This window comes from Trifolium pratense, linkage group LG7 (genome assembly GCF_020283565.1).
Source record: "Trifolium pratense cultivar HEN17-A07 linkage group LG7, ARS_RC_1.1, whole genome shotgun sequence".
In the NCBI taxonomy this organism is placed as follows: Eukaryota; Viridiplantae; Streptophyta; class Magnoliopsida; order Fabales; family Fabaceae; genus Trifolium; species Trifolium pratense.
In genome coordinates, this window is record NC_060065.1 from 37,023,685 (window position 1) to 37,048,063 (window position 24,379).

Consider the following 24,379-nt stretch of genomic DNA (forward strand, 5'->3'; position numbering starts at 1 on the left):
ATGATTAATATTGTTGTTTAGTTAACTATGGATTGTGATTTAGTTAGTTGTTTTGATGGATAATGGATTTGTTGACTTATGTAATGAATTTGATGGATTATGGTTTAGTTGATTTATGTAATGAAGATTATGGTTTATGGTTTAAATTATGGTTAAGTTTGTTTTTTGGTTTTTGTTGATTTAGCAGTAATGTTTCATTTGATTTAGTAGTAATGAATTTGTGTTGTTACTAGGTTGTGAACGAATTTATGTTGTTACTATTTGTTTTAGCAGTAATGAATTATGTTAAAAATGAATTTGATTTAACAGTATGGTTTAGAGACTATTTGTTTTAGCAGTAATTTGATTTAGCAGTAATGATTTAGCAGTGTTGTTACTATTTTGTTGTTTTTTAAGATAGTTTAGGGACTAAATTGAAGTATTTTTTTTTATAGTTTAGGGACTACTAAGAGTCACTTAACGGAAAAGTTAACCGAGGGACTAAATTGAAGGATGTGAATATAGTTTAGGGACCTTTTAGTTGGTTTTAATAGTTTAGAGACTAAATTGAAGGATGTGAATATAGTTTAGGGACCTTTTAGTTGGTTTTAATAGTTTAGGGACTAAGTTGGTGAGAGAGTGATAGTTTAGGGACTAAATTGACTGATTACTCTTATTTTTCTGAGAGAACAGAGGTTTTTTTTTTCATTGCAGGTTTCTGAATACAGCCACAATCGGTGGCGGTGCCAGCGACTAGTTGCACGCACCTTAGTTTGTCGGTTTTTTAAAAATTATTTTCAATTTTGAATTGATTTATTTTTATTTTTTTCAATAGATGGATTCACTTATTTTTAAATTTATACGAAATAATTTATACAAATATATAAGATTTTGTATATTATTATAAGTTTTTTAAGGTAGTTTGTGAGAAAATAATTTATAATGATACAATTTTTATTAGGTACACATCTTATGTGGACGTGTACCGGTACACTGTTAAGGTATATAATTTTAATTGGTCCATATGTAATAATAATTTAACATGTCATTTCAAGACTTCTTTAAATAGAAATTTCCTAAATTACTCTTTTAATTTACAAAAATTTTAAAATGGAAATTAAAGAAATTTCCTAAATTGCCTTTTGTCAAAATAAATAGAGATGTTTTGTAAAAATAAAAATAAAATAAAAAGCGATGAGATGTTTTAGATGAGATTTTTAATTTACAAAAATTTCAAAATGGTTTTTTTTTTTTTTTGTGAAATTGACAAAAGGGTTTTAATATGTGTGTGTTTTTGCTTTTCATCAATTTCTATTATTTTTTATACTTATAGCACCACTCGTTTTGAAGTATTTCTTTCAATTTATCGTAAAGTTCATATTTTTGTTTCATATATGCAATTTCGAGGTTTTTCAATTTACGGCGGTTGTTTTTTTTTTTGTTTTAGGTTGTGGGTATCATTCTTCTCTTTCAATGTAAAGTTGATGTATCTAGACTATAATGTTATCAATATACATCAATTTTACAATATATCTAAAAAATAAACTTTTTTTTATATATATGATCGGATGGAGTAACATTTTCCTTTAGGGTATGTTTGTTTCGAAGTAGATGGAGTGAAGGGGAGGTGGGGAAATATTTGTAATAAAGGGTAATTTTGGTAGAAACTCTCAAATATCTCAAATGTTATATATTTTTTAAAAAACTCTCTTCAAGTATTATATATACGGTACCTTTTTTTTTTTTGGAAAACTCTCAAATATATATTTTTTTTTGTAGAAACTCTCAAATATATTTTTTTGTGCAATATTTGAGATATTTGAGAGTTTCTACCAAAATTACCCTTTACTAAAAATATTCCTTCAATTTTTTTTTAATCAAACAAACTTAACGCATTTCATTAACTAGTAAATGTTCAATACATAAGAGAATAATCTCAAACCTACGGAAACTAGCCCAAGAATTGGCCGCCCGAGCAAGTGAATGAGCAACCATAGAAGCCCCCTAATAAGTTTGAGGGCTTTACTTACTTAAGCCGTCAACAAGTTTTATTAGAAAATTGAGGTTTTCATGTAGTGTGTGATTCTTAAAAAAAAAATAGAGTAATTCTACCAGCGTTTGATATGCTAAAACCTAGGGGACTTGACAGGACAACTTCAGTTGTATTGTACGTGTTTGATTTTAATTTTTTTCTCAAACAATTCAATACCACCTAATTGGAACGAGACCCATGACATTTAAATTTTTAGCAATATAATATTTCGATGTCAACTAATTGGATTACTTGTGAATCAAAAACCTAGTTATCAGAAAAGGATTATTAAGTTGCTATCAATTCTACCGATAAAAATCAAAGAAATAAATTGACCAAATTGAAATGTAAAACACTTAAGAATTTAAATGTCGACAATGTAACAATTCAACATCAACTAGTTAGATTAACTATGACTCAAGACACGTAATTCATATGAAATGAGTGTTAAGTCTCAACTAATTTTCTCAATTGTGACATAGGGAATCAATTCATCTCAGTTAATCTATTCAACTTGACCTAATTGAAATGATAAACACTTAAAAAGTTGAATTTCAACATTCTAGCTAATAGTTCAATCTCATATTGTTGGACGAACTATTACACCTGAAACCTAGTTATTATGAAAGGATTGTTAAGTCACAACCAATTAGACTGAAAGGAACTAAGGAGATCAAACATTCTCAATCTCACTATTCAACTTGACCAAGTGGGAATGAGAAACACTTAAGAATTCAAATTCTAAAATCAAACAATTCAACCTCAACTAGTTAGATTAACTATGACTTAAAAAAACATAGTTCAAATGAAATGACTATTAAGTCTCGACTAATAATGCCAATTGTGTCAACAGAAATAAAAAAAAATTAGATCAAACCCTTCAACTTGAAACATAGTTCATATGCAAACTTAACTAATTATACTTACTTTATTAAGGAATTCAATTTTTCTCAATCAAGTCATTCAATATCACTTAATCGGACTAACAATAACTTATGAATTTAAATTTCGACAATTAAGCATGTCTAGAACAATATCAAAAGTTCATTTACAAAACTTTAGTATTTTTTAATATGAGACGAATTAAATATGAATTTTGTAAATCAAAATATCAAGATAAAAGTAACGAATATTTTGACCTAGAAATCAAATTTTGTACTCCTTACTTTTGGACAAACTTTTTATAATGCGCTATACATATTTGCAAAATCAATAGAAATTACATCAACTTTACAACATGACCAAAATTGCATGAATAAACATTTTGTGGGGATCAAAACATGACATTTTCATATGAAGATGAAAAATTAAATTTAGTAATTTTGTATCGATAACAAACTTATTTAACCCTGTAAAATATAACGAATCACTAAAAATTAACAATATTACAATAAATATATAAACATATTAAAAAATTTAAGTTTTTTTTACTAAAAAATAAATATTTTTTAATAATTATATGCACTAATGATTAGGTGATAAATGAATATTAATCTTTATAAACTAATAATATTAAAAAAAATTGAAAGGTAATAATATTGAAATATTAAAATCGTAGTTGGATCAATCATATTAATAATTTTAAAAGTTTTGTTTGTTTGAATAATTAAAAAAATTATTAAAATCATATTTTAATTTTTAAGAAAATACAAAATACTAAAATAATATTATTTATAAGATATTAGAATAATATTAAAATATTTGAATTTGTTGAAAATCATATATAAGTTGAAAGATATGATGCATGATTTGATTTATTGTGGAAGGATACATTTGCCAATATTAAAAAGTTGTATTTAATATAAAAAACTTAATAAAGAAATAAAATCTGCAATAATTTTTTTTTGTTTGACAAATCTGCATTAATTACTATATTACTTGTTAACCACATCAGCGGTGTACCGGTACACATCCACATAATATGTGTACCGAAGAATTCACCTTTTTGGTAGCGAATGATTATGAATTAACATAATAACTACAATAAATGCACTATTTAACATTTTTCATATAAAGTCATGCTAACTAGTGCTGCTGGAACTCTCTTTATATATTTCTAAAAGGTCAATTAGACAAGTAATTTCAAGATTATTTTATCAGAACACTAGTTAGCATTTTCCTTGTGTCAAAAAAAAAAAAATCCACTTGAATTGGCCAAGTGATATTGACTTGGGACTTTGGAACGTGCTACTCTCAAGTTTTTATGTTCGATTCTTTTTTGTGTCAATCTTGTGTGTTAATCCATACATAGCAACAAAGAAAAAACTATGACTTTAAATGGGACCTCCGCAAGTGGACGGTAGAATTAATTCCTTCAAATTGATCGGTCTTTGGACCGAATACCGTATTTTAATCAGTCTTTGGACCGAATACCGTATTTTTTTAAAAAATGTTAAAAGTAGTTATTTTATTATACACGGTATTTTGATCTAAAATATAAATTCACAAAAAACTAAGCTCTTTTGTTAAGACCATATTTTCAGCTTATAACTTATAAGCTAGTATGACCAAAAAAATCTATTTGATAAAAGTTTTTCAAAAATAGCTTATAACTTATTTTACTAGCTTATAGTTAATTTTTCAAATGTTATTTCAAGTAGTTTATAACTTGTCATTTTTTCTTTCAATTTTACTCATGTCATCTTACTTAAAAAAATTAAATTTTAATTAAACATATCTTTTTTATATCATTTCATACTTGTAAGGTAGTTCAATTGCTAATTTTACCAAACAATATATATTCAATCAGCTAACTTATTCGCTATAAGCTAAAAGCTTATAAACTATTCTCTATAAGCTCCTCGGCTATGAGTTAGATTATCAACTATCCGCTATTTTTTATCAAACAGAGCCTAAAAATTTAGTTTTTTTTTTTTTTTGGAAAAAGTTATAGTTTTGAACTTTTAGTTCTTGTTTTACTTTTATGATTAAAATTTGAAGCCTGTGAAATTACAATGCTTAAAATATTGCATAAACCAAGAAAGAAAGAAAAACAGAATAAATGATCAAACTACAATGCTTCAGAATTCATTATAGGTCAAGGAGAGTAGTCCCATGCCTACTATTTCATTTGGACATGATCAAACAAATGCATAAATGAATGAAATTAAAAGATAATAATCAAGCAAAGAATAGTACAAAAATTAACACCATGACCTCAAATCAAAGTCTTACACAAATACAAATATTTATCTCTAACATGGAATCTTGGAGATGAACCATTCCATAACCTTAATTGGAGCCTTGATGAGAACCAGAGCAAACTCAACTATGAGTGTCACACAAAGGCAACATGGACATATGCATGTCAAAGTCAACCTGCCATAACATCATCATACACATTCATAACTTGTCCTCAAATTTTTATTCTCAAAAATAAAAAATCAAAAGAAAATACTATAACTTGCTAATATGGGAAAAGAGAAGAACTAACTTACCCAACAATCCAAACAATCACACCTACAAAGGAGATTATGAGAGACAAGAAAGCAAAAGGAAGACCTAAGAGAAACCCAAGAGGCCTAAATTTACAGTCCTCACCACAACAGCAACACATGGCTTTGGCTACTACAAATTACTACTTTCTTGAAGTTCTGAAATTGCGAGAAGCCAAATAAAAATCATAAAACTATACTATATTATATCTATAATATATACTACTATATAGTTGACGGAGAGCACAAGAAATAGTAATAAAATGAGTTTAATTAAGAAGAAAAAACAAAATCAAATTTTCTACCAAAAAATAAAGTAAAATAAGAACAACAGGTACACGTAGTGAAATGGTAGTAGCCACCTAGAATTTGGTTCTGTTCATGGAAAGAAAAAGCTTGGTTGGTTACCAATACTAAAACTCCACGTCCTTTTTCATACAAGCATTCCTCTCTACTCACGCCACTTTTTTCTAATTATGGATTAGGTTTTATGTTTTAATATAACCTTTTGGGAAACATAGTCAAGGCATTGAAATTACAATTCCAATTATGTGATTCCATGTTTTGTGTTGCCAATACTAAAATTGTTGAACTTCCACATCGAAATTTTGTTGAAGTTTTGAAATGTAGTTTTCGCAAAATCAAAGTGAAACAGTTACTTTGTTAAACTCGTTGTCGATCCAAATAGGCAATATTTGTTGTGCCAATTATTGCATTGCGTCAACTAAGGAACAAAATTGAAGGAATTTAAATATAAGAACTATCCAAAAGCATTTTGAAAATATATATGACTGCAGAGATCATGAAGTTTATAAACTTCATAGATTAGATTAAAAAAACAATCTAAATCCTTATTGATTTGTATACTTCTTTCACCGCAACCCAGTCGAACTAGCCCCAACTTAATATGGATTGCTTCGAGAATAATTTGAGCTCCAATTTTAAAGTCCAAATCCTATATTTCATCGTACGGATTCAATTTGCATGATCCATTTACCACTGTGCATAGCCAAAAGACAACTACTCTGTGCCTGTCCGCCAGAAGAATATGATGAATCAGTTTAAGTTTTTAGTCTCTCAACATTCTAATCATTCGGTGGTTGGTGAGAATCGATGTCTTCCTACAGCGTGGAAACTTTTCTTTTAAGCAACAGGGCTTGACTTAAACCTTGTTCAAAATAGACAACACTTCTGCTTAATTTTTTCCCTTCTTTCTGGTCAATTAGGATTAACCTCCTTGAACCATCATAGTATCTGCAACTTACCTCCTAGAAACACCGTTGCTTCTCCACTTCATTGATCATCTTGTTTCATATATTTCTTTTCATTATTGTCAGAAACTAAGAAATATGGCAATCAAAAGGGATAATGTCATTTGACCAAAAAAAAAATGATGTTGTTCATCTTTGAATCCATCATAAGAACTAACAAGCACTATTGGCTCCAACCCAACTCCATGCAATGTCCTTGGATATTCCTCTCTCTTTCATTACTTCTCTAAGCTCACTTACACTATCCCATTTCCCTGCGTCTGCCAAAGTATTAGATAGTGCAACATATGCCCCTGGTCTTCCGGTAGCATTCAGCTTGAAAAGCTCTTTTGCAGCTAAGTTTGCCATCTCTATATTACCGTGGAGTCTGCATGAACTAAGTAAAGCAGCCCACACGTCCGAATTAGGTCTCTGAGGCATCCTCGTGACAAACTCCCAAGCCTGATCCAGCCTCCCTGCCCGTCCTAACAGATCGACCATGCAAGCATAATGCTCCATCCCCGGCTTCAGTTTATATCCATTCTCCATACTCTTAAAGATCTCCCAACCCTTGTCCACAAGTCCAGCATGTGCACAAGCTGAGAGCGCGCTAAGGAATGTGACAAAATTGGGTGCAATGTTGTATTCTATCTGCATCTTTCTAAATAGCTCAAGTGCTTCATCAGGATACCCATTCTTCCCATACCCGTCAATCATAGATGTCCATGAAAAAACGTTCTTCTCAAGCATGTGGTCAAAAACTCTTCGAGCGTCTACGACTCTACCGCATTTGGAATACATATCTATAAGGGCACTTCCTAATTTTATGTCTGCAAAAAATAGTGTCTTCATAAGCTGAGTTTGAACTTGTTGTCCAATTTCAAATGCTGCGAGCACGGAACAAGCACCAATTATGCTAGCAAACGTAGAAACATTCGGCCTAAAGTTAAACCTTTGCATGTCAATGTAAACTTCAAGAGATCTCATGGCATATTCAGATACTTTGCTGTAACCTTCAATCATAGCATTAAACACCACAACATCCTTGTCCAATGTTTTCTGAAATATACATTCAGCATCAATGAAACAGCCTTTATTCATGTAACCAGAAATGAGCGACGTTGAAGATATCACATTCTTCTCAGACATCACATCAAACACAGTCCTTCCATAACCAACCCTCCCATTCTTAACATAAGAGTCAATCAATGCTGTACAAAGAACATCATCTTTCTCAACATCACATTTAAGAATCTGGGCATGTACCACTCTTCCAAGATCACCAAGCATCGCAACATTAACCCTAGTCGTAGAAGCCTTTAAAATCATTGAAAGCGTATACCCATCAGGCTTTTCACCAGACACTAAAAGCCTATGAACCAAACCAAGTGATTCATCAACTTGTCCTTGTTTGAGATAGCCACCAATCATATAATTATAAGCAGATAAAGTTCTGTCATGCAAATCATCAAACACCTGGCGTGCATATCTTAAAGAATTAGATTTCAAGTATAATACAAGTAGCTTGATGGAAATATTTGTATTTGGAACAAACCCAGTTTTTAGAATGTGGGAATGAATCTTTTGGCCGTGGGAAGGGGTCTGGGAATTAATGTAATGCTGGAGAGTATTGGATAAGAAGGTAGAGTGAGGAATGAAATCATGGTTTTGAAGATATGGTTGATGTGGTAATATCTGAGAACTGTGGAAGCTACGAGATAAGGAGAAAAGTCTGAATATTCCATTGTTCATCTTTTTGTCATTGACATTGCCACAGCGGAAATCGAGTCGCAGGTACGTCAGAGGGTCTGATATTATTGTTCAGAGATACATCGTACTGTAAAAAGAAGTAATTTTTACATTTGAATATAACATTATTTATACTTATAAAAAGTACTATATTACACAAGTTTCATCTTATTTAGCCCCTACCCCAGGATATGAGGTACCAGTTAGCATTTTCTTTTTTTAATTTTTATTTAATTGAGGAAAACAGAATTTATATAAAGTTTAGTTAAGAAAGTTTCGTTTAAGTTCGATTTTCTCTACCGTCAATTTCAGTGAACTAGTCCATAATCCATACAAGGTAAAAAAAAAACTTTAGTTTTAAACTGCCTCCACAACTGGGCGGTGAAATTTGTCTCATCGGATTAGTCGATCCTTAGTCGGATACCGAGTTTTCAGAAAGAAAAAAATAATTTAGAAAGGATATTATTGAAGAGATTAAAGTTCAAATCTGAATTTCTCACTTCCAAAAAATGATTTAGTCAAAAAATTGTTCCACAAATAATCAGATTCTCCCAAATAATTTATCTTACATCAGTTCAATCTCTTGATTGAGTTTACTGTAGAGTTGTGCTAACGACAAATTTAATACCGTATTTTCTTCCCTATCCCAATCTCGTATGGATTTGTTTGTAATACGTACATACAAATACCAGATCCTTTGGATGTAAATTGATCATAAAGAAGAAGAAAAAAGTGAAAGAGCCAACAATGTTGTTACACAATTTCATAGAAAACTCCGATCAAAATGCAAGTTTTACAAAGTTCTAAGCACTAGCACAATAACATTGATATTTCATTTACATATATGGTTCCTAATCACAATAAGAAAGCGCCAAAAATGAAGTGCAAGTCTGAGATGCTACAACAATGAGACTTTCAATCTAGTTAATGGTCAACTGCCATTGCATCCGGCACCCCACTTGCGTCCTCCATCCCATGCTTAAGCTCCTCAGTTGCTATTCTCATCTCCTCAACTAGACTCTTCTGGTCTTCCTCTATTGTATTCTGCAACTCATCCACCTGCAGAATAATTAAGGAGAATTAACATTGACAAAAATATTAGAATAACTAATAAGGGACACCGCCTGTCCAGAATTTGGCATCATGATATTAACAGTTCATAACATAGCCAATGAAAAACAGAAAATACTGGAAGAATAAGTTCGTGTGACATGAGAAGTAAAAAATACATAGAAGATATATAATGTATTATGAAATCCTTGAACAAAAGTTCAGCTGAAACACTATTGACTAGAACAAAATTCAAAAGTTTCAGTTTATACTTCCAATGAAGGTATGCCAACCACAAATCAATCAATAAATAAACAAAAGAAAGGGAAACTGACAATTACTGAATTATATCAAGAAAAAGAATGACTGAACCAGATATTGAATGTCACATGTGGGTCATTACCATTGGTGAAAAACTCATGTCCGCATTTTATTACCTAGGGAAATTAGGGAGCTAAGGCATCAAGACAATTCACAATCAATCCCCGGGTAGAAAAACTTCAAAGAGAAATAAATAACTAAAGAAAGGTGCATTTTATTGTCTGCATATATTATAGAATTTGACATTGCATATCCATTTCAATTTTCAAGCAATAAATTAAGAAGTCACAAGTCATAAGTCTTCCAAACCTATGAATGTATTCGTATGATAACTTGGTTTGCCAATTTTCAGCCCAACCTCCAATTTTAATAATCTAAAAACATTTAAGATGATTCAAAAAGGTTAATGCAGATCAAAATCAAATAACCGGAATACTACTTTGTAAGTTAGAACTATCCTCTACCAAATGCATTTCAAATCTTTCAGTCTACAAACAACTGTGCCAAAATCCCTTCTCAACTGGTATTCATAACTAAGGCTGCATTCTGCCATTTTCTAGACTTAATTTAACAGGGTATTCATAATTAAGGCTGAATTCTGCCATATATTGGTTTTACATTCTTTGTTACTTCATCCTTGCTTCTTTGACTAGGGCAATTCATATGCAAATTCAGTTCTCCTTCAACCAAAAGATGAAAACATGTGCAGTGACTTCTAATTCTAACTATGAAAATTTTAAGTGCTTGATGTTTCCTTTTATGGTTGATTTCAGTTGAACTTGGAAGGCTATTGAGCCGCATTAGACCGAATTATCAGTTTTTCATTTACATTATCTAGAACCACATGGGCTTAGTTTTTCATTTACATTATCAGTTTCATCCGCATATTGATAGACAATTTGAATCATAATCAAAATAAGATATATCTAATATATTGTTCTCTATTTCAAAATAGTACCAGAATCCCTTAATAAAAAAGTGATATTCATAACTAACATTGCATTCTACTTTGCCATTCTTTAGACTTAATTCAATAGGGTTAGGTATCTATATTAGCACAATATTTCAAAAGAGAAAGAGTTAATAGTAGTAAACAATTAGGCATAACAGTAGATAGGCACGGAGCCGACAATTAAGCTTTGGTGAATAGCTTATTAAACTCCTGCATTGCAAATTCCAAGGAAGCTAAAGAACACAACAATCACAAAGGCAATAGTATAAGCAATTATGCAAACTAAATGTATGCCACATACCACATGCAACAAAAGCGAAAACTGCTTCTTCCTAAGCTCCAACAATCTCGAACCAGCAGTATTCTCAGCATCTAACGCTGCAATTTCTTTCTCCAACTCTGTCAAAACCTTCTGCGTCTCAGATCTCGGCGGCTGCATAGCAATCAATTTCCTAATAGACTCACACTCCTCCTTATGTCTTCTCTCAACCTTACTCTCTTCCAATTGTTTCTTGAGATCCTCAATATCAACCTGCGCCTGCAAAATCTGTCGATTCATTTCATCTTTCAACTCATTGAAATTATCCTTCTCCCTAACATTAGCTTCAACAATTGCTTTACTCTTCAAAAGAGGAATCTCAAAAGTAGTTAGCTCTTGCAAAAAAGCTCTTGCAAGCTTTTCACAATCATTGTAGTTATCTTCATCTTTATCAACCTCAGATACAAAAGATGTGAACTTTTTCTGAAGCTTTTTCAATGGAGGTTCACCTCTAGTTGTTGTTGTACGGGTTAAAAGCCTGTGTTTGATTATTACATCATCTACAGAAGGACCAAATGCATAATTTGCTGCAACTGGTTCTCCACGACCTGAAACCTTCCTCACTCTTCCAATCATCTCAATTTCTTGAAAATTCACATAAAATGAAATTAGGGTTGTGGAATCGAAATCAAATTAGGGTTAGCGATACAATTATATAAGAAATTGAGGTTTACAGAATTAAGGTATGAAAGTTAGAGAATAAGGAGATTAGAATGAACCTTTTTTGGGGCGGTGTGTGCGGTGGTGGAATCCGTGTCTGTGGCTGAGTTCCGGTGAGAGCGGTTCTGGTTTGGTTCAAATGAAAGTGATCTATCACACTACGGGAGAACAAACGGGCCTAATGGGTTCGTATATGGTAGCTTCTCTTAGGTTCCCAGTGTTTCTTTTTCCTTAAATTTCTTTTTTTTTCCCTTCGATAAAAACTTCCATTTATATTTACCGAAATTTTTTTTCTTAAAAAAACTTCGGTTTCTGTTTCCCGAATTTTCCCTGAATTTGAACTAGAAGAACTTCAGTTTCTACATTTCGAATTTTTTTAAAGACAAAATTGGAAATCCAAGCAGGAAAAAGAAACACAGAGGTCTAAAGAGAAGCTACCGTGTATCAAATATGACATTGTCCAATCTAAGTTTTTTTTTATTTTTAATATATACAAAATTAAATTTAGATTTGATGTTGTAGTAATATCACGAGTTTTTACGCAATAATTAATCTCGAACATCAATTTAAAATTAGATAGTGCAGATTATGTATGTACTAAAACAATCACAACCTAATACTTTTTCCCTAGTTAGCATTATTTTGCAGTTTTCTCAAAAAAAAAAGTACATATGATTCAATGTTGAATGTCATCGAACATTGTCACAATGGAGGACAATGTTGTTTGACGGAGGAGCTTAGGTTTGAGAAAGTTACACATTATCCTCCATTGTGACACAATGTTCGATGGCATCTCAAATCTAAGCTTCTCCGTCAAACAACACATTGAAATTGTTCTCTCTATGTTGCATCTCAAAAAGGCCCCTTTTAGGGTGGAAAAGTCTCGTAGGTCTCTTACGGTGGAAGAATAATTTTTACCTTTAGATCTTAAATGTCTAGGGTAGACCATAATAAAATTATGATATCATATTCTCTCCTCTTTCATCCCCTTCTTCCCTTGGGTCGTATTCATGTTTATGCAGTAACATTGAACTTTAATGGAGCACATTCTCTCAAATATTGAATGAATTTTAAGCAAATTTTGGGTGGATATATAATTGTGTTACCCAGTTTTGTTACCCAGTTATGTTTTTTCTCTTCTTCCGTTTTTATCTTCTTCCTTATGATAAACCATACGTTATTAATATGGATCAGCTAAAATAGAGTGTAAAGTGTAAACAATATGTCAAGCAAGTCCCCTGCTACAATGACTCTTCCAAAGTTTGAATTAAAAGCCACTTTAAATTTTTCTAGTACTAAAGAGAGAACAATTTTTTTGAGTGATATGGTGCTGTGATGTGAAATTTCAATTATGATTAATAAATTTTGGAGTAGAAATTAATATAATCAGGTGGTGAAGGAGAGGAGTGTTTGAGTGTGAGGTGGTGGTTATTAGGAGGAGGTTTAGATAGAGCAGTGGTGATGCAAGCAGTTTAGAGAGGGAAATGGATCATGTGCAATCAAAATTTCAATGCAGTTGATTTATAGCCGTTCGATCACAATCAAACGGTTTAAATAAATTCAGTTAACAAATACAGTTTTAAATCATAACCGTCCGATCTTGATCGAACGGCTATAAATGAAATGACTGCACGACTGCACCAAAAAATCGAATGCATGGAATCCTGGTCCGTTTAGAGAGGGAGAAAAGAGATGTATAAGGTGTTGGTGGTGTATCATCTTATTCTTGGAACCTCATAATCCGACGGTGAATAATACTTGCCCACAGTGTGAGAGACCTAGTACACTCTCCCACCCTAGACTCCGCCTCCCAGCCTTAAAATTCTAATTTCTCTACGTTTGGCTTAGCTTTTTTTGAGCTTATGTAAATAGCTTATGCAATATAAATTAAGTTTTATGTTATTTTATAAGTTCACACTAGTGAGAATTGTAATTTTATAAGCTATTTTATCATAAACTCACCTCAATATGATATTGCGTTGAATTTTGGTACTTTTTTTATTAAAAAAAGTAAAAGTCGAAAACTCTTTTGTTTCGAGAATATGATTTTTTTTAAACAAAACATATAAATAGGAAAAAAAAATTTGTTTAATACTCAACTTAAAAATAAAAACAAACATACGATTATAATTTAAGATTTTGTTTAAGGGTTTATAATTTAAGAGATGCAATATGTAATTAGATATATGTTGGACGGGTTCATGGTTGGTATCAATGTCCTCATTACCCGGCCCACCCCCCGTCTTTTAAATTCAGAGAAAACTCAAATTCAAACCCAGTTAAATCAGTTTTTCCCCGTCAAAATCGGAGGGGAGTGGACGGGTACCCACAAGTATGGGTTATATTGTCAATGGTGGGAACAGGCCAGGCCGGCCTACCGGGCCTTAAGGCCCAGCCTACACAGGCTCAGGCCAGGCCAGCCTATTTCTTTAAATAGAGCAGGCCAAGACTTTTTTATAAGCCTATTTAGCTAAAAAGGCCGGGCCGCAGGCCATTAAAAAAGCCTTTGAGACCTATTAGGCCGACCTATTTAACTTAATATGAATGATATTTTTACTAAGATTATAATTTATATATTAAAATTTGTACTTTGGTTAAATTATAAATCTATCAACTTTTTAAGTAGTTTAAATTTATTAATCTACATTCGTTTTTAACATATATAAATGTATTATTATAAACTAGAATTAAAATATGATGACATATATAGTCAAAATTTCTAAAATATCATGTTAAATATCAAAAGGAACATTGGTTTATTCGTTCATAAGTATATTTAAAAAAAATATAATTATTTATTTAAGGCTTAAATATGCAAAAGGTCCCTGCACTTACGGGTCATTTGAGTTTTAGTCCCTGCATTTTAAAATTCTTTCATTTTGCCACTGCACTTTCATTTTACTTTAAAAATGATCTCTGAACTCATTTTTTGTTGAAGTGACACATTTTTTTATGATGTGTCAATTTTATTTACTTTTAAAAAATTACTTATTTAAGGGTATTTTGATCGATTCACTGCAACTCTAAAGTCCAGTCAATAGTGTCAGATCATCAAAAATGTGTCATTTCAACAACAAAAAAAGGTCAGGGGACCATTTTTAAAGTAAAATGAAAGTGCAGTGGCAAAATGAAATGTTTTTAAAATGCAGGGACTAAAACTCAAATGACTCGTAAGTGCAGGGACCTTTTGCATATTTAACCATTTATTTAAATATGTTCATATGAAATAGGCTTTTAAACAGGCCAACGGGCCACATCAGGCTTTCAAAAGACCAGGCTCAGGCCTAAAAATTAGGCCTATGATAGGCCACAGGCCAGGCTCAGGCCTTAGATTTTTTGACAGGCCAGGCCCAGGCTTGGCAAAGCCTAGCTCGGCCTAGCCTATTCCCACCTCTAATTGTCATGCCTAGGTGTCACAAACAATGTTATCCTTATTTTGTGATTTTCCCTTTTCTATCATAAAATGTTATAAAATAATGAAAATTTGTTAAGAAAAAAATACTTGTGATTATTAATTTTTCATGTGATCCTTACTATATAGGTGCTAAAGGGGCAAATTAAGACATTGGTGTTCTTAAGAGACATACAATAATTATATAAATTTTAGGAAATCTTTTAACAATTTGAAAAGTGCTAAAAACTACTTAATTGATGTAAAGAGATGGTGAGCTTTATAAATCAAAACGTGATAAAATTTCATGCAAAGGGTGAAAAATATGGATAAATTTTTTAAGTTTGTTTATGTTATGATTTTTCTTTTTTCCCAATTTCTTGTTTCAGCGATATATTTTCATTGTAAGCATTTCTTATCTCCTTTTGAAATTTCATTCTTTACTTCATACACAATATTTTAACTCATTTTAGTAACATTATTGTTTCTCTTTTTACATTACAGCTTTTAAACCTTGTGTTCGTGATCGTGATTGTCCAGCATGCCCATTTAATTTAAAAAAGAGGTGTCGTAAAACCGTTTGTATGTGTCAGCAAGGATAAGAGAATACACAAATACACTGCTAGAATATTCCATGACCTGTTATTTAATTACTGTGATCATCCAATAATTAAAATTTCTTTTAGCTTTTAAATTTCATGGACCTTATTAGTTTTGTAATTTAAGATGATGCATCAAGAATATTTAGTATTGATATTGTCTTCTTCTCTGCCGTAAAAAAAATAAAATATTGTCTTCTTCTCTTTTAATTTTATAGAGTTCCTCATAATTTCAAAGACCAGGTACTATATTACATTTTCAAACTTTATAAAATGGATTTATCCAATTTAATTATCATTGAAACTTTATAAACACTCTGGGTATTCACAATTTTTCTTGTAATGCGTTAGAATATTCCATGAGTTGTTATTTAGTTGCCCGTGATCACTGATCACCCAATAATTAGTTAGTTGTAGCTGTGACTTGCTTTACAAACAACAGACCTAAGGACTAGTATTTTAATTAACACAAGTTCCCTGCTACAATGACTCTTCAAAGTTTGAATTGAAAGCCACTTCAAATTAATAAGAGAACAACTTTTTTGAGTGATGGTAGCAAAGAGAGGGAGAAAAAAGATGTATAAGGTGTTGGTGGTGTATCGTAATATTTTTGAAACCTCATAATTTGAGGGTGAATAATACTTACCCACGATGAGAGACCTACTCCAGTCTCCCATCGTAGACTCCGCCTCACAAAAAACCCCTCAATTCTTTGTGACATACAAAAAATAATGAATTTTTTTTTGGGTAAATAGGGTTTTACCCCCTGCAAAATAGGTCAGTTTTGCGTTACCCCCTGCAAATTTTTTTTCGTGATTACCCCCCTGTAAAATGAAGATTCCATCATTTACCCCCCTCAATCGATAACATGGATGCTGACTGGACAAAAATGATGACGTGGCACGTACAAGTGGAATTAATTTATTTTATATTTATTTTTTTATTGTCAATTCATTAATGAATGTATAATTATTATTTTTTTAATTAAAAAAAACTGAAAAAAGAAAAAGAAAAAAACGATAGTAATTGGGGTTGAAGGTTCATCTTCTTCAATAGTTGTGATTATAGAAGATAAATAATTTAGGGTTGTTAATAAGATAATTTGAGAGAAATTTGGGTAAGAAGATTTTGTTGATTGTGTGGGATTTGATTTGTGATTACACCGAGAAGAATAACAAGAATGTTTATAAATAAATTCCATTAACAATTTTTTTTAATTTCTTTTTCTTTTTGAAAAATTAATAATTATATTAAGTTATTTATCTACGTGGCACAAAAACTTTAATAAAAAATGAATGAAAAGCCACACATGCATCCCACGTCATCAATTTTGTCCAGTCAACATCCATGTTGTCGACTGAGGGGGGTAAATGATGGAATCTTCATTTTACAGGGGGTAATCACAAAAAAAAAAATTTGCAGGGGGTAACGTAAAACTGACTTATTTTGCAGGGGGTAAAACCCTATTTACTTTTTTTTTAGTGGGATTTAAGGATGGAGTTTTTTTGGGTTATGATGAAGATTTTTTTTTTATTAGAAATGCAGAATAAGTTTTTGTCCATAAAATCTAATTAACTAAATTGACGCTGCCGATATTATTAGATTCAAACGCAACTTTAAAATTTATCTTGTCACTTTTTTTTGGTCATGATTTATCTTGTCACTTGGGCTACAATAAAAAGAAAAATTGTCTTTGTATTACAATCAAATAAATCAACGATTGTTAGTTCAAAAAAAAAATTAATCAACGATTGAAAATTTAATCCATAAAACACATTTTTTTTATTTAAAAAGACTTTCAAAAACATCTTAAAACTGCTAGTAGTATTTATTTATCACCGCACCAAAATTCTTAGTTGAATTCTTTGGTACATATATTATGTGGATATGTATCGGTATATTTGTTGAGGTGAATGATTTTGAATGGTTTATAAATACTCCCTCCATTTTTTTTAATTGTCCATTTATATTTGATTTAGTGTTCCTATTTACTAGAACTTTGACCCATGCGGTGCATGGGTCTAATTAGGTGTAATATGTAACAATAAAAAATAAAATACAAAAATTCTAAGAACATTTTCAATAAGAGTAGTATAGGAAATTTCATGGACTAATTATTCTATATTTGTTTATGTGCTTATTTTATATTTTATATATTTTTTAAATAATTTTGGAACCCCATCGTTTTGTTTACTTGTTAAAAAAAATTGCTGATAACTAAAGGTTAAAAAATTGATGATAATTAAAGGTTAAAAAAAATTAAAGACATAATCAAGAACATAAACTTAAGTAGACATCCATAAATAAATAAAAATTGTGATTAATTCCGCCGTTCAAATTTATTGAAAACAGGGTTAACATATTAGGATTCCTAAATCCTTTCATAATTGAAGCACATGTTTTAGCGGTTGAAAGGTTTTATTGTAAGTAAGGGATGCATGTTCGATGACAAATATGTATTTTTTTTAATATAAAGCTGCAATAAAAAGAAAGAGAAAATGAGAGGGAAAAAATTTGGTTTAAGGTTAGCTTATGTTAGCAAGCTAATAATATAAGAGATTATCGGTTTTTAATTGTTTAAATTGTGCAATGAAAATTGATGGTGCTTAATTGTCGTATGAAATCTTTCCTGTGAAAGTTGATGAAGCTTAACATTTTGTGGACATAATTTAAATCACAATTGGTCTGCTAGTGCATATTGTATCAATTGATCATCGGTTAATATTAAATCTGAAATGTTAAAATCAAAATAATGAATGTGATTAGTGACATGACTATGGTTATGTTTGGTTGTATTGCAAAAAAAAAAAATGATTTAGCAAAATTGAGTTTGATAATAACTTTCTAAATTACACGTGATAATAACTTTTCAAATCTCACACGATAATTATTCTTTAAATTTATGATTCGGTAGAAAAAAAATCATTCATCAGGAAAGACATAAAAATATTTCGTGATGAATAATATAGTCAACAATAATTTTGATATGATATACTTTTAAAATTGATGGTGCTTATCAATTATTGCACATAATTTTAATCACAATTGATATACTTGCCATAATGGTTGGAAATATTGCCTTGCACTGAAGAGTTGTGGGTTCAAATCATAGTCAAGACAAAATTGTATTATTTTTTAATAAAAATTGCAAGATAAAATGGAGGGAAAACAGGGGGTCAATTGAACCATTTGTCAATTACTCTTATCTTTTTCAATAAAACTAATTGATGCTATATATTTGGAAAACTAAAGTTTGTTTTTAATTTTTTTTTTGTACATAACATTTTTATTTTTTTTTGTACATGCATAATATATTAAATTTATTGGAATATACTATGTACAAAAAAAATATTATTGGAAAGAAACAATGTGTGAAAAAAAAAAGAAATATATTGGTGGATCAAAGTTAGGGTATAATAGGAAGATAAAATACAAAAATACACTTTTTTAATTTGGTGTTTGTTCTGGACTGGGTCAAAAGCTGACCCAATCACTCTTCTGCCCGACATTTGGGGCACAACCCAACAAGGGGGAAACCTCCCCGACACGTCAGCCAATGACGTGTCCTCCACGACATAACGGATAGACACCACATTAAACACGTGCTCATCTATCCACACACGTTTGATCCATCCAGCCACGCCTTCGTCAAGGAGCTTATCCCTTACCCATAGATAGCGGAACAGCTCCAACCAAGATAGGGGCGAATAACCGCTCCCCCTACGATACAGGGACTATCTTGGCAGTTGAGTCTATTGGGCCGATTATTCCAGCCCATTAGACCAATCTTTGGCCCAGCGCCAGGGGCAACTATATAAGCTCTCCTATACAGGAGAGCCAGAAATTCTAATTCATTCTCTACTTTCTCTCTCTACTTTCTAAGTATATCTTGTACTCTTTGCTGACTTAAGCATCGGAGCACCTGCATGTACAAATCCTCCCTCCGGTGGACGAACTGCTCAACGGACTAGCCATCAACCTCTTCTGATCATCAGGTTAGATCAATGTTATTATTTTAAAGACACTAAAAAAACGGAGGGGTGTTTATTGATTTTTCCATATTAATATTATTTGTGATCAATGACAATCATTCATCTGATTTACCGATACATATCCATATCCATATAATATCTCTAAAGGGGAGTGTTCTTATAGCAGCTCGCCGGTCTTTGTTGTGTCCGTGTCAGCATGCTCCTTTTATAGTGCACTTCCAAGATGAAATGAATAAAATAGTGTGCACTGCATTTTAAATATTGCAGCCTTTTTCCACCGAAAAGTAATTGATTAATTAGTAGAAGAAGAAAACCTCTATCATCGATTATTTAATTCATAAACAAAAGTAGTAGCAGTAGAAGAAGCTACTGAATCTATTTATTTACCGGATCTTCCATTCTTCACCTGCACCCACCGACCACACACGCACACACACTTCTCTCAAACAACAAATCTTTTCGGTGATTACATCACTGAGGATTCATTCTCTGTTGGAAGATGGGGTATCCACGGGTATGAGTTATATTGTCATGTCTTGGTGTCACAAACAATATTATCCTTATTTTGTGATTTTTTCTTTTCTATTATAAAAGGTTATAAAATAATGAAAATTTGTTAAGAAAAAAATGACTTGCATGTAATTATTAATTTTGTATGTGTGTTACAATAGAGGTGCTAAAGGGGCAAATTAAGGCGTTGGTGTTCTTAAGAGATATGCAATAATTATATCAATTTTAGGAAGTCTTTTAAGTTTTAACAATTTGAAAAGTGTTAAAAATTATTTAATTGATGTAAGGAGATTATGAGCTTTATAAATCAAACGTGATAAACTTTCATGCATAGGGTCAAAAATATGGATAATTTTTTTAAGTTTGTTTATATTATGATTTTTCTTTTTTCCGAATTTCTTGTTTCAGCATACTATGTTCATCGTAAGTCTTTCTTGTCTCCTTTTGAAATTTTATTTTTTTACTTTGTACACAATATCTTAACTCATTTTAGTAACATTATTTTTTCTCTTTTTACATTACAGCTTTCAAACCTTGTGTTTGCGATCGTGATTGTCCAACATGCCCTTATCGTGCAATAAAGAGGTGTCGTAAAGGCGTTTGTATGTGTCAGTAAGGATATGAGAATACACAAATGTATTGCTATTATAAATGCGTTAGTTACTGTGATCATCCATTAATTAAATTTTCTTTTAGTTTTTTTAATTTCATGGACCTTGTTAGATTTGGTAATTTAAGATGATGCATCAGGAATGTATGTAGTATTTATATTGTCTTCTTCTCTTTTAATTTTATAGAGCTCCTCATAATTTCAAAGACCAGGTACTATATTAAATTTTCAAACTTTGAAAAATGGTTTTATCCGGTTTAATAAAGTGAAATTGTTGGAAATTAGTAGAATTAAGATGAAATATTTCAACGGATATTGATACAAGGTGTTTGAAAAAGATAAGGCAGTTCATGTTTTGACTTATGAAACAATTAATGACACAAGCTTTTTCATCTTATTGAGAGTGTGACGAGTAACTCAGCTGATTAAACTAGTTGAGCTAAGAGTTAAAAAATTATATATAGGTCCAGGTTGTCAAGAAGAAATTAAAACTAACACAACTTTATAATATATTAACAACTAACAATTTGTCATTAAAAAAAAAAAAATTAGGCATAAAATAGTTTACTTAGTTATTATAAATATAGAGTGCTCTATTTTTTTTTTTATAAAATACAAGCAAAATTTATTTTTTTTCTAAGTTCATTTAAGAAAGGTCAAGGTAAAGAACCTATTTCTTTATTCGTTTTAAGAAAGAAAGAAAAGATCTACCAGAAAAATAATAATTGAAAGTCGGTTAACACAATTCAATTCTCCCCTCCCTCATTTGTTCAAGCACTTTCAATTATATCTATGGGTTTTAAAGTGTAACAAACAATATTATTCTTATTTTGTGATTTTTCCTTTTCTATCATGAAAGGTTATAAAATAATAAAAATTTGTTAAAAAAATAATGACTAATTGTGAATATTAAATTTTTATGTGATCTCCTTCCTAGAGAGGTGCTAAAGGGGCAAATTAAGACATTGGTGTTCTTAAGAGACATACAATAATTATATCTATTTTAGGAAGTCTTTTAACAATTTGATAATGTTGGACAATGGCAAACTGAAAACACAATTGTTGCATTGTGATGTCCCACATTGGTAAAAAAATATTCTTTTTCTTTATTCCCCAATTTCCTAACTAATTTTAATTAGTTTTGGTTGTTATTCCTTTTAACAAATATTTCCTTTTAATGCTCTTGATTAGCTATAAACCAAATAGCATAACCTCCCCTTTATTAGCAATTTTCTAACTGTCAAATTGTTAAATGTGTAGCTAATGATAATGATCCGTTGACAGGAAAAGGAAAAGATGCTTTTTCATTGTTTTTCTATAAAGAGAGCACTGACATAGTCATGTAGAGAGCAGAAAAACATCTTCTCTTTATTTTTCAATTCTTTTCTTGTTTTCTACCTCTAAAATTTGGGCAATTGTTCTGTGATTTCCATAGCCTAAGGCCACGAGTGCACGTGTCCATAGGCTCGTTGTGTTAACCTTGGGGAGCAGTCGGCAAACTAGATTGCATCAAGGTCTAGCCGAATTTTGCTTTCAAGGCAGTGATTTTTCACGGCACAACAAACCTCCAATCTGTGTCACATCTTCTCTGTTTGGTACTTCTGACAGACTTATAAATTTTCCAACAATTTGAAAGCATAATTATCATTGTTATTCAAGTACTAAACAGAAATGGCTGGAAGTCTATCAAGAATCATTCCGGATATGTCAAAAATGGAACCTCTAGACGGCTCAAATTATAGGAGATGGTCTCAAAAACTGTTGATTTTGTTTGAAGCCTTAGAGGTTGATTATGTGCTATTTGAAGATGCTCCTGCTGATGTCAACGCTGCTGTCAACGCTGTTGAATCGTCTACTCCTGCTACCCCTGCCGTCACACCGCTTCCTGCAGAAACCAAGAAAGATAACGAAGAAGCTAAGAAGAAATATGAAAAGGACAACAAAACTGCGAGAGGTCATCTGCTTACTCATATGGCAGATAATTTGTTTGATCTTTTCATTAATCAAAAGTCTGCGAAGGCAATATGGGACACTCTGCTGAAACGTTACGGCGATGACGATGCTGGAAGAAAGAAATATGTTGTAGGAAATTGGATGCGGTTTCAAATGTCAGATGACAAACCAATCATGGAGCAAATTCATGAGTATGAGAATCTAGTTGGTGACATACTAAATGAAGGAATGAAGATGTGTGAGATATTACAAGCTAATGTGCTCTTAGAAAAATTTCCACCTTCTTGGAGTGACTACCGCAACCAACTGAAACACAAGAAGAGAGACTTGTCACTTCAAGAATTAATAAATCATATGAAGACAGAGGAGGCCAACCGAATTAAAGATAAGCATGTTTTACATTCTGTAAATTCAGTTAATGCTAATGTTGTCGAGTTTGCTGATCAAAACAGGTCAAAAGGAAAAGAAAAAAGGTTCCAGAAAAATGGGAAACAGAAAAATGGACAACAGAAAACACACACTAATATCAACAAAGCTGACAACAAGATTCAGAAAAGAAAGGTTGACTGCTATGTTTGTGGCAGAACAGGTCATAAAGCTTATCAGTGCCAATTGAGGAAGGGACAACAATATAATAACTCGAAGTCTGCAGCTCCATCTGCCCCTCAAGCACATCTAGCAGAAAATGAAGAAGTGATAGCTGCTGTGGTAGTGGAGGCAAACCTGGTCGACAACAAGGTAGACTGGATTCTAGATACCGGTGCTTCTAAACACTTATGCGCCAACAAAGAGCTTTTTCACCAGATTGATGATGTTGTTGATGGAGAATGTGTTTTCATGGGAAATTCAGCTACAGCTGGAGTGCTTGGTAAAGGAAAGATTCTCCTTAAACTTACTTCTGGAAAAACATTATCTTTAAGTGATGTTTTGTATGTTCCCTCTCTGCGTAGGAACCTAATTTCTGGTAGTTGTCTAAATAGAGCTGGATTAAAATTGGTTTTTGAAGCTGATAAAGTAGTTATAACTAAAAATGGAAACTTTGTGGGGAAGGGATATCTAGCTGATGGTTTATTTGTATTGAACACCATTCCTAAAACATCTAATGCTATATCTTCTGTTGGTTCTGTTTATATTGCTGAGTATGTTAATTTGTGGCATGGTAGACTAGGACATGTGAATGTGAATTCTATTAAGAAACTTAGAAATATGAATCTAATTAATGTGCTAGATATACATAACTTTTCTAAGTGTCCTATATGCGTGGAAGCTAAGTTTGCAAAGAAGCCTTTTAAACCTGTCACAAATAGAACTACGGAACTGCTTGAATTAATTCACACGGATTTGGCTGATTTCAAAAACACGGTTAGTAGAGGAGGTAAAGCATATTTTATTACTTTCATAGATGATTTTTCTAGATATGCCAAAGTTTATCTTCTAAGGACAAAAGATGAGGCTGAAGAAATGTTTTTAAAATATAAGGCAGATGTTGAAAACCAATTAGACCGTAAAATTAAAAGACTTAGGTCTGATAGGGGTGGTGAATATGGAACTATTTTTCTTAAGAATTTTTGTGAAAAG

General features: G+C 31.5%; 3 protein-coding genes and 2 long non-coding RNA genes across 6 annotated transcripts; 2 read left to right on the plus strand and 3 right to left on the minus strand.

Moving 5' to 3' along the window:
• Positions 1–5,035: 5,035 nt before the first annotated feature.
• Positions 5,036–5,741, minus strand: LOC123899019 (signaling peptide TAXIMIN 1-like). Its single transcript, XM_045950075.1, has 2 exons — positions 5,449–5,741; positions 5,036–5,329 (listed from the first exon to the last, which is right to left on the minus strand). The coding sequence occupies exons 1-2, from the start codon at positions 5,565–5,567 to the stop codon at positions 5,206–5,208; spliced, it is 243 nt and encodes an 80-aa protein (XP_045806031.1). The 5' UTR covers positions 5,568–5,741; the 3' UTR covers positions 5,036–5,205.
• A 450-nt stretch (positions 5,742–6,191) lies between these two features.
• LOC123899742 (pentatricopeptide repeat-containing protein At1g28690, mitochondrial) lies at positions 6,192–8,603 on the minus strand. Its single transcript, XM_045950953.1, has one exon. It carries the CDS (start codon positions 8,445–8,447, stop codon positions 6,870–6,872), a length of 1,578 nt encoding a protein of 525 aa, XP_045806909.1. The 5' UTR covers positions 8,448–8,603; the 3' UTR covers positions 6,192–6,869.
• Positions 8,604–9,177: 574 nt separating this feature from the next.
• Positions 9,178–11,954, minus strand: LOC123899430 (THO complex subunit 7A-like). Its single transcript, XM_045950551.1, has 3 exons — positions 11,806–11,954; positions 11,069–11,670; positions 9,178–9,503 (listed from the first exon to the last, which is right to left on the minus strand). Exons 2-3 carry the CDS (start codon positions 11,660–11,662, stop codon positions 9,369–9,371), a joined length of 729 nt encoding a protein of 242 aa, XP_045806507.1. The 5' UTR covers positions 11,663–11,670; positions 11,806–11,954; the 3' UTR covers positions 9,178–9,368.
• Positions 11,955–15,341: 3,387 nt separating this feature from the next.
• LOC123899432 lies at positions 15,342–15,946 on the plus strand. Its single transcript, XR_006805601.1, has 2 exons — positions 15,342–15,541; positions 15,642–15,946. It is a non-coding gene; the product is annotated as an uncharacterized LOC123899432 (long non-coding RNA).
• A 4,308-nt stretch (positions 15,947–20,254) lies between these two features.
• LOC123898745 lies at positions 20,255–21,617 on the plus strand. Of its 2 annotated transcripts, XR_006805412.1 has the most exons (3): positions 20,266–20,661; positions 20,763–20,992; positions 21,510–21,617. It is a non-coding gene; the product is annotated as an uncharacterized LOC123898745 (long non-coding RNA). The 2 variants fall into 2 exon arrangements; XR_006805411.1 differs by lacking the exon at positions 21,510–21,617 and having other exon boundaries at positions 20,255–20,661; positions 20,763–21,010.
• The last annotated feature ends 2,762 nt before the right edge of the window (positions 21,618–24,379 follow it).